We start from the raw sequence: 10474 nt of genomic DNA on the forward strand, positions 1-10474 counted from the left end.
TGAGAAAAAAATGAAGAAACGTTTCGCGCCAATGCGGAACCATCATCACGCAGTTATGTGAAATTTGTTTGACCAATGTTGTAATTTCATCACTATGTCTGTCACTGACACTTCCTGAACTTGCTCTTTTTGCTAATCTGCCAAAAACTTGTGAAATATGTAATTTTCATACCACATGACTCCATCCTTGTTGACCACCTCTCCAGGAGACACCACAGAGCCTTTGTCGTAACAGGGACAGGCCTTAGATGGGACACACTTCCCAGAGTCATCCAGGTAGGTTTCCTCTGCACAGATACAGCCGTCGATGGGTGGGAAGGAGAGGTGGCAGCTGAGATCTGTGGTGCTGAGGCAGCGGCAGGTGCGACTGCTGGCCGTGATGTTGTAGGAGTAGACCATGCTGCTCGGGCAGGAGCTGGCATATTTCCCTGAGGAGGACAAACCACAGGATCAGTGAAAAACAAAGCCTTTTTGGTATAGTGCCACAGCAGCATTTTATTTGTACTTGTGGGTTCATGTGGGGCCACCCTGCAGGACCAAGGCAACAGCATGATTTCCTACAGGAGATGATTCTTATGTGTTTACTTCTATCAATATCAACATCAGATGCAAATTTAGACTACCACTCAACACTTTCCTGTACACTTTTGTTATCAAAATGTGGCCCTGTGACTCTGATTTAGTCGGCACTGGTATGTGCTGCAGATTCAACAAGACAAATTTGGTGTAAAATCTGCCACTGTGGAGTGTTTTTATGTATAAACATACTGTTTGTGTGTGGGTGGGTGTGTACCTGTGTGTGTGTGTGTGTGTGTGTGTGTGTGTGTGTGTGTGTGTGTGTGTGTGTGTGTGTGTGTGTGTGTGTATCTGTGTGTATCTGTGTGTGAGAGATAACAAGATGGAAACAGGAGCCCTTTGATCACCAATGGTATCATGCTGCTCTCTAGTGGACTTTCAGAGTACTTTCAGTGCTTTTCTTACTGCCAGTAATCATAGATTACAGCAGTGGTCCAGTGTTTAGAGTAATTTAATTCTCTGGTTGCTGGTTCAACTCCTGCTTGCTTTTGATATTATAACTTAGTGAATGTTTCAACATTTATGAAATTAAGACAGGAACCCTGCAGATAATCAAACTGCTTTAACAGAGGTTTGAAGAACAGAAGAAAACTTCTCAAGGGCTATCTGGTGTGACATGCTATAAAGGAAAGAATTGTGAGATCAGTTATGAGTGGAAAAACAAACAGTGATTCTCCTTTCAACCAGAATCATGCCGCCCTATAGGTCAGTTCATCGCTCCCCACTACTCACCACAGATGGTCTTCCTCCAGCCATTGATCTGGATCCCTGCAGATGCACAGGCATGCACATAAGAAGAGACTGCAGCACACATGCACTCCTCGCTTTTCTCACAGTTACAGCTGTCATACATGCAGTTCTGTGAGGGGACAAAATAAAGAAAGAGCAGTGTGAGGAGACTGGTCTGGTTGAAGAAGACAGACATGAGTAAAAGCCGTAGCTGTGAGAATTGACCTCTTTGTAAGAGTCAGGACTGATCTCTTGGTGGCATGGGGCAAACACTCCCTGAGGATCACTCAGCATGGAGCACCAGTGCACAGCGTACTTTTCTGTCAGCGACACACAAGACCAAAATAAGTCAATCCGGATGAAACCAACGTGCTCACAGACAATCAAAAAGAGTCAGACCTACCATTGTCCAGACTAAGACTGCAGGGGTTGTCAAAGCTCCTCTTAATATCTCTACAACTGCCATGTGTCTTCCAGCTGTTGACAAATCCAGCTGCTGTGGATTCTGGAACACCACTGAGCTTCAGGAAGTCGTCAGCTTGGTTATTGTTGAAGTTCCCACACAGACCTGCAGGCAGACACTATCATGTTAACAACATCACCTAAGCCTTCATTTTACAATACAATTAAATTATTGTGATCAAGTCACTACAGCTTCATAATTGTTATGCCTTTCTGTCGAAGATTCCTCTTCTTTCCTACTAAAGCACAGAGTGATTTAAAAAAGTTTATAAATGTAAATGTATATATATATATATATGTCGCACCACATCATATATATATGTCGCACCACATCAACTATGGTCTGAATGTAAAAGGAAGCATATAGACCTGCATATTAGGATATTTAGAGATGTACGTCCTCATAAAATAGTTTTGTTCATCACAACACAGAGGGAGTAATGAATTCAACTAATAAGATCAAAGTTTCCAAATGTAACTGCCACCATAAATAAGACTTTTATATTAAACTGATGAACACATAGTCTAAGGTTATAACAGTAAATAAGCTCCTCTGACCTTGTGGAGAAAATAAATACTGAATGAATATATTAAGGGAACCAGCTCTACAGGGTTGAATAACCTATGTCACAATCCTTTCTGTCTTTACACCCACTCTTGATTGCATTTATCTTAGAAGTAGAGAATGTGCATTTATGCCTTCCTTAAGTCTTGCTATTTCTTCCTCTAATGGATATATCTGTTGCTACTTATGTTGTAATACAAACTTTAAAGGCTGAAGGAGCTGCTTGTGTTACTTGTCTTGTGTTTTTCCTTTTTCATTTATACATATGCACAAACAGGATTCATTAAAGAATATCACTCATTTCTGTAGGGTGTTTCCAGTCTGAGAGCACATTCTGATTGTTTTGATGCACATACCACAGGTCTTGTCCCTGTAGTCACTGCCCACTCTAATGTAGAGCTGCATGATTGGCTGAAGCTGCACTTCCAGCAGAATGCCGACAGACGTCTGGACCAGCAGGTAGAAAGAAGATGCTCTGAAGGCCGAGATCCCGACTACAGGTACAGAGAAAGGGACAGCGTCTGTTATAAGGATGGAAGACTGCCATATGCATCTGCCAATTTGGCTAGTGAGAAATACAATTTGCAGTTAGAGAATATTAGATATTCGAAATATTGTTTCCTTCATGCTCTCATTATATCTGGATTAAAAATGATCAAGCTGTTTGGGACAACTGTGTAGAAACAGCCACTGGATGGTTATTGGAATCAGATACTGTAGAAACAGGAAAAATATGATTGTAAATGAATTTCATTACAATTATTATCAAAATATGTAATTTACCATAGAAATGACTTTTCCTGGAGAGTAAACACTAATAGGACACACACTAACGCCCTGTATCATCATGTCATCTCTGTCCCTAGCAGGGCCCTGCACCACCCAGTGACTTTAGCTTTGTACAGTGTGTGTGAGTAAACAAGCAGGACATAAACAGAATTATAATGACAGCTCCAACCACTGTGTGGCAGATTTAGTGTTCTCTCGAGTTGTTTTACTTTAAAGAATCAAATAACTAAACTATATATACACCAGACTAAGTGATGCTGTGTGTTATTTAAACATGTCGGGGGTGATTACAGATCAGAGGAGTCTCTCACCAGCAGAAAATGGTAACTGAGCGTAGATGCCGTTCACAAAGACCTTGCCACTGGGCTGGATGGTGATCACCTTTATATGAAAGGAAACAAAATGTTATTAAAATATTCATATTTTGGGTCTGTCTTCAGGGATTAAAAACAACAAAACAAACAAGTCATGCAACAATACACAACTTTGATAAATATAATTCATGTAAACATGACATTAACTGATGAGTGATCCAACTCGACCTTCTTACAAGATTGCAGGATAACTTAAAAAATACACTGACTTACATTTTCAACATTCATCCCTTTTGTATGCTTTTTACAATGGTGGGTCCCAAACAAATAAAACAAAACACAATGTCAGGTTTTCCTTCAGTGATATAAATCATGCTGAATATACTGTATATAGGAACACAAATATTTTGGCACTCAGTAATATTGTATTTGGACTTGGACCTTATTATTATATTCAAGTATAAAATAAAATAATAAATGTACAGCTTCTTCGTTTTCAACAATGAATAAATTAAATAGTAACCTCACAAAGATACAGTTGTGTGTGTGTGTGTGTGTGTGTGTGTGTGTGTGTGTGTGTGTGTGTGTGTGTGTGTGTGTGTGTGTGTGTGTGTGTGTGTGTGTGTGTGTGTGTGTGTGTGTGTGTGTGTGTGTGTGTCATACTCACATTGGTCGCTCCAGACAGTCCTAGAGTAACAGACTTGAGGCAGGTTTCACTGTCAGTAAGTCCGCACTGTGCCAGTTCTCCCTGTACCACAAACTGGGTTCCATTGCAGTCCTGAACAGATAAAAAGCTGCTGTTCAACTTCTGAACTCAAACAATATGTCTGCTCTGCAGAGTGCAAAGGAAACCAAATGCCATTAAAGTGGGTTCTTCTTGCTTTAAATTTCAATGCTATTGGAAGAGAGGAGGACTGTTGTATTACAGCTGTGTGTGGGAGGAGGTAGGGAGAGGATTATGACCAGAAGAAAAGTGGGTAATATTTATGAAGTATGTGCTTCCTCTGTATTTCACTTTTTTCAATTAGCCTAGTAGTGCAAAGTAAAACAATTTACTATTCCTTTGACTAATTTGTTTCATTGTTGAACACAAACACAAACAGCTCATATTATTAACTTCCTCTTATTTAATAATACACAATACTACCGTAAATCCATCCATTATCTATACTGCTTATCACTTAAGGGTCTTAGGGGGAGCTTGAGTCAATCCCAGCTGACAGGGTCAACATACAGAGACAAACAACATTTCACACTCACAATAACACCTACAGTCAACTTAGACGGTTAACCTAACCCCAATCTGCATGTCTTTGGACTGTGGGAGGAAGTCAGAGAAAACCCACACAAACAAGGAGAGAACAGTGCTAACCACCGTGCCACCTAATCTAAATTAGGTTTAATTTAGTTGTATTAGTTGTTATAGCCCTCTCAATAAATGTGGTCAATCCCTTTGCCTTTTTCAATATCTAAATGAAGTGATTAAATATATGGGATGGTACAGAGATGACAAACATACCTCCGCTCTCTTGATTTTAATATTTACATCTCTTTATGCAACCATCTGCCTATGACGATTTTAGCTGTTTAGGCTTGTGTATGTGTGTGTTTGTGTGTGAATACTACCTTAGCCAGAATGTAGGAGCAGTCCCCATGGAAGGTGTAGTCTTTTCCATCAAAGGTGTTGACGTGAGCTCCTCCCTCCACAGAGCAGGTTCCTGGGCAGTTCTCCTCCGCACACGTCCACTCACCACTCTCACAAACACTGTCAGCACAACATAGTTTAATCTTAACTGCTAGTGAAAAGTTAGAAATAATTAATGTGCAATCATTTGCCAAAACTAGGTGGCACTACCCTGGACATACAGTCTATAAGGCCTTTAAAACACACACACACACACACACACACACACACACACACACACACACACACACACACACACACACACACACACACACATGCATATTGTATATCATACCATTTTTTGCAGTTACTGGAGTAGGACTCTCCAGGTCCGTAGATCTTGCTGTTGTAGCTGCAGGAGCACTTGCTCAGTGGAACACAACCTTTGTTGTTTAAATCATCCAGCACCATGCCTGAAAGTGATCAATGCATTACTTTGTTAAAGCACATTGAGTGTGTTTGTGTCTGTGAGTGTGTGTGTGTGTGTGTGTGTGTGTGTCACTCTGCTGTACCTGCGGGGCAGAAGCATCCATCGATACAGTGGTTGTCACAGGTGTGGCTGGCCTCTGGGTTGGAGCAGGTATCAGCACAGGGACTTCCACACTCCTTGTGCTCCATATTGAGAGGACATAACTTCCCTGTGAATACACCAGATTCTTTCTCACCACTTGACTTACATAACCTCTCAGATAACATTCACATGGCTGCAGCCTCGTTCCTGCCCTTAAACGACCTGCCCACATGTCTGAAGTATCCTCTCCTCAGCTTTGAGCAGGGCTGGGGTTGACCTCATGAATCAGTTCACACTTTCTGACCTCAGTGTTCCATTAATGAGCTGCTAGCTAAGGAAGTGAATGTGAGATAAAATAAACTGTGCAAGTGTAGACACTGCATTTTTCCAGCATTCCACAGTCTAACAGTGACAAGAAGTAGATCCCATCAGTAAGATGTTTTGTGAGTGCTGCCTGGTGTTAACTAAATTTGTCTTAGATACAGACTATTTACAATTATCCTTATTATTGTCATTATTCTTATTACATTTTATTAGGCTCAAAGACACTACATACATATAATAAAAAAGAAGAAAAACATGAAGCAAATAACTATAAATATAAAAAAGACAAACAGTTTTGAAAAAACAGTTTTCGAATAAAAAGAACAATAGTACAAAAATATACAGTGTTTTATATCTATATTTTAAAAATGTAATATGTGGATGTGATATTCAAACCCAAGATGCCGCATTTTAGGCTTGGAACGTTCAGGTTGTGTCGCTTTTGTGTGTGTGTGTGTGTGTGTGTGTGTGTGTGTGTGTGTGTGTGTGTGTGTGTGTGTGTGTGTGTGTGTGTGTGTGTGCGTGTGTGATGAGTGCACTCACAGCAGAGCTCTTGGGTCCTCCAGTTGTGGGGCTTGCCACCAGCATGGACGCACTGTCTGGAGAACTCTGACACAGTGTTACACAGGCAGAAAGGGTCTGCATGTTCATCTGTGCTGTTGCCGCATTGGCAGAGGTCAGTGGTGCAGGCAGAGGTGAAGGCTTCAACATCCAGCAGACTGTGACAGCTGTTGAAGGCCGGCCCCGTGAGGATTTGCTCACACAGAGGTTTCTGCAGGACAGACGGATGGATAGGCAGACAGACAGGGATGGACACAGAGGAGGCAAACAATGAAGGTGCAAGATTAAACACATCTGCCTCACTTCAGTCAAAATTGTGACAAAAGGTTGAACATATTGTCCAGGGATAAACCTGTAAAGTAACTGAAAACTAAAACTATGAGCCACTCTTGAGAGAACTCTTCAGCTGATATACTAACAATGTTGTTGTTCAAGTCATTAAAATAAATAAGATACTGGCCATGGTACAACAGTGATAAAAGTGTAGTTTTGTGTAGAATGACTTGATTTCCATATATATATTTTTTTTTTTTCTCACCATGTCCTTGCAGCTCTTTATTGGTTCCTGTGTGTAGTCGGAGCAGCTCTCAGTTGGACCGTCCATTTTCCAGAAGTTGGCAAAATCCACATGGGAAATTTGTACACCTGTCAGGAGAATATCACAGTTAAACTCTGTGGACACGCCTACACTGGCCAACATGTTCAAATGTGTCACAGCGTACCGTGACTGTAGAACTCGTTGTATAGCTGGAGCCCATTAAAGTCTCCACAGAGACCACACGTTTGGTTCCTGTATTTCTCATCTAGCTCCACCTGAGAGGACAAAACCACACACACACACCAGTACAGATTAAAACATACACAAATAAAATTAAAAATAAATAATACTAACACAGATACACACACGCAAACAAACAGAAACCCACAAAAATAAAACCGCTGATTAGTTGATCTTACAATGGCACCTGTTAAGGGGTGGGCTTTATTGGGCGACAAGTGTGAGCAGTCATTTCTTTAAGTTGTTGCGTTGGAAGCAGGATAGATGAGCAATGATCTGAGCAAGTCGACAAGAAGCTAGATGTGTCGGTTGGACAGCTGGGTCAGAGCATCTCCAAAAGGATGTATCTTGTGGAATGTTCCTGGTGTACAGTGGTCAGTCTCGACCAAAACTGGTCCAAGGAAGCACAGCCAGTGAACCAGCAACAAGGTCCTGGGCACCTGATCTGCACAGGGAGCAATGGCTGGCTGGTGTGATCGAGTCACACAGGAGAGCTACTGAAGAAAAAATCATGGCTATATGACAGAAGGCTGCAAGAACACAATGCATCACGGACTGTTGCCAATGGTGCCGTGTTGCCATGTACTGGTCAGAGTCCCCATCCGACCCCTGTCCACTGCCAACAGCATCTACAATATGCACATGAGCATCAGAACTGGACGATGAAGCAGTGGAAGAAGGAGACCCTGTCTGATGAATCATGTTTTCTTTTACATTGTATACATGGCTGGGTCCATGTGCAGCCTTTAGCAGGGGAAGAAATGGCAGCTGGGTGCTCCATGGGAAGAAAGAAAGCCCGCTGAGGTAATGCGAAGCTCTGGGCAAAGTTCTGCTGGGAAACCTTGGATTCTGGTATTTATGTGGATGTTACTTTGACATGTGATGTATCCCCTGGGTCCTGTCACTCTGCAAGAACTGATGGTTTGAAGGAATGGTTTGGGGAACATGACAATAGACTTCAAGGTGACTTGGCCTTCAGATTTCGCAGTTCTCAATCCAACCAATTGTCTGTGAGATGAGCTGGAAAAACAAGTTTGATTCATTCAAGGCCTCACCATAAGATGGTGTCTGAGAGAGAGCCACAGTTCATCTAGTAGAGTCCTGCCTCAAAGGTTCAGGCATGGGGGAGACCTACAACAGTTGTGGCCAAGGAGGTAGAGCGGGTTGTCCACTAACCAGAGGGTTGATAAACTCGGCTCATCTAGTCTGCATGCTGAAGTGCCCTTGGACCAGACACTGAACCCCAAACTCTCCCTGATGGCTTTGTATCAATAAAAAATGTGCTGCACATAGAAGCAACGAGTTGTTTATAAGACTAGTTGTTGATTAGAAAAGTGCTTTATAAATACAGATTTCCATAATATCAGGCATATGGTTTAAATGCTGTGACTGATCTGTTTGTACACATAAAGAGTTATTTCTGTGCAGTCCAATAATCCTACCAGAAAAGAGTCCTCCTCGTTCCAGGTAGCAAACAATCCCAAATTTGCTTTGATTTTGATGTAGGTGGGAGTTTTTTCAATAAACACTCCTGAGTGACTGAACGGTAAACTGGCTCTGCAGGAAGAAGAAAAAAGAAGAAACACAGATTATTTTGGATCTTAGGTGTTTTCTAACTTTTGTTCAAAGAGCCAAAGGGAGAGTGTGTGGATCTATTATTTGTATCTACAGTAACTGTGTGGAAAGGTATAAATGCATTGAGTGGTAGTAGACATCCATATTCTTTGGAGAAATGTACTTGAGTTTCTGACTATACTGTTCTAATTATTATCACTTCAGGCTTGAGGCAGTTATCAAGATCAGGATGAATCAAATATCCCAAAGCATAAAGATGTTTGTTTCCAATATTCCAAATAATAACAAGATTTAATAAACTACTTAACAGATTTATCAGATAACATACTGTTGTTTTTTTTCCAATTGAATAGATTATGATATATTATCAAATATTTACCATCCAGTCTGATGCATTAATTTATGCAGACACAGTGTTTAGGGCTTTTTAACTCACTCTTTCCCATCAACGACCACTGAACCATTTGAGAGCTCCACCACTGAACCGTCCAGCTTCATCATGATGTGCTTGATGACGGGATGGCCTTTAATCTCCTCTCTTCTTATCTGGATGTTGAAGTCGCTGTAGCTGCTCCTGCATGAAGAGGTCAGGACGTAGTTGCAGGTGGAGGGCAACTGGAAAACGTCCCCATCAAAGGCCTTGAAGTGGAAGTTTCCCCATGTACTGCAAACCTGGCCATTGTGGATGGGACTCACACCTAGAAAGAAAAATCAGGACGTGATGCCACAAAGACTAAGTAAGATCTTTGTGTTAATGTGATGGAATGCTCACAATTTGAAATAGTTCACAGTTACAGCAACAAGCTCACCTTTTATTTTTCCAGACATCTGGGACATGGAAGAGAACATGTTCACCGCAGACTTTGCCTCTGTTGAAAGAAATAAAAACATTTGTTCAGTAATCAATGATCAAATATAAAACACCATTAAAACACTTTACTCTAGCAATATTTGAACAATTAAATTGTTGATCTGTCCAATGTGTTGTATTTCCCAGGCTTCCTAATGGAGTGTAATGCATGTACCGCTGTGCCAAGCGGCGGCGATGGCAGACAGGGTCAGCCATAGCAACCACTTGTTCGTCATAGCCATTTGCTTCTCCACAGGAACACTGAGGCTGATGGGAGGGAGGTCCAGGTCTTTATACCGTGGGTTGAGCTCTTTGTGCGGCAGGTGAGGGAGTGGCCTCCTCTTAGCTTTACATGGTGATTCATGACGGCTGGTCCTGCCCTTTGGCTGCGGCCCATTCCTTCACTCGCACCTGGTATGAAGGTTACTGAGCGTGAAAAGAGATGCTCACCTCACGTCTGTGATGCACACAAATAGGCTCCTGAAGGTCAATGATGACACGCTATATTGGTGTTTTTTCTCTTGTTACTTCTGATGTGTTGTTGATCGTACAGATGCATAACTTTTTGTTTACATTCATAATACAGCAATGAAGTAGAAATATGGTCCAACAAAATATAACATTAAATAAACTATAATATATAACTTATTCACAAACCGTATCTTTGTCATAATGTTTATTTTTTTACTTAACTACATAATAAAACTGAAAATAAAATGAATTTTTCTGCACAAATGCAGTTTCAAATACTTAATT

General features: G+C 41.3%; 1 protein-coding gene across 1 annotated transcript in view; it reads right to left on the reverse strand.

Moving 5' to 3' along the window:
- LOC118109289 (mucin-5AC-like) overlaps nucleotides 1–9954 on the reverse strand; it is a 43316-nt gene extending 33362 nt beyond the window's left edge. Inside the window, 17 exon segments of the mRNA XM_047340296.1 lie at nucleotides 173–428; nucleotides 1309–1435; nucleotides 1531–1625; nucleotides 1709–1873; nucleotides 2689–2826; nucleotides 3433–3502; nucleotides 4103–4213; nucleotides 5062–5200; nucleotides 5415–5532; nucleotides 5632–5757; nucleotides 6498–6726; nucleotides 7054–7160; nucleotides 7238–7328; nucleotides 8736–8850; nucleotides 9305–9566; nucleotides 9678–9737; nucleotides 9894–9954. Of these exon segments, the coding sequence (XP_047196252.1) occupies nucleotides 173–428; nucleotides 1309–1435; nucleotides 1531–1625; nucleotides 1709–1873; nucleotides 2689–2826; nucleotides 3433–3502; nucleotides 4103–4213; nucleotides 5062–5200; nucleotides 5415–5532; nucleotides 5632–5757; nucleotides 6498–6726; nucleotides 7054–7160; nucleotides 7238–7328; nucleotides 8736–8850; nucleotides 9305–9566; nucleotides 9678–9737; nucleotides 9894–9954 (2270 nt within the window).
- Nucleotides 9955–10474: the final 520 nt, after the last annotated feature.

This window comes from Hippoglossus stenolepis, chromosome 1 (assembly GCF_022539355.2).
Source record: "Hippoglossus stenolepis isolate QCI-W04-F060 chromosome 1, HSTE1.2, whole genome shotgun sequence".
Lineage (NCBI taxonomy): Eukaryota > Metazoa > Chordata > Actinopteri > Pleuronectiformes > Pleuronectidae > Hippoglossus > Hippoglossus stenolepis.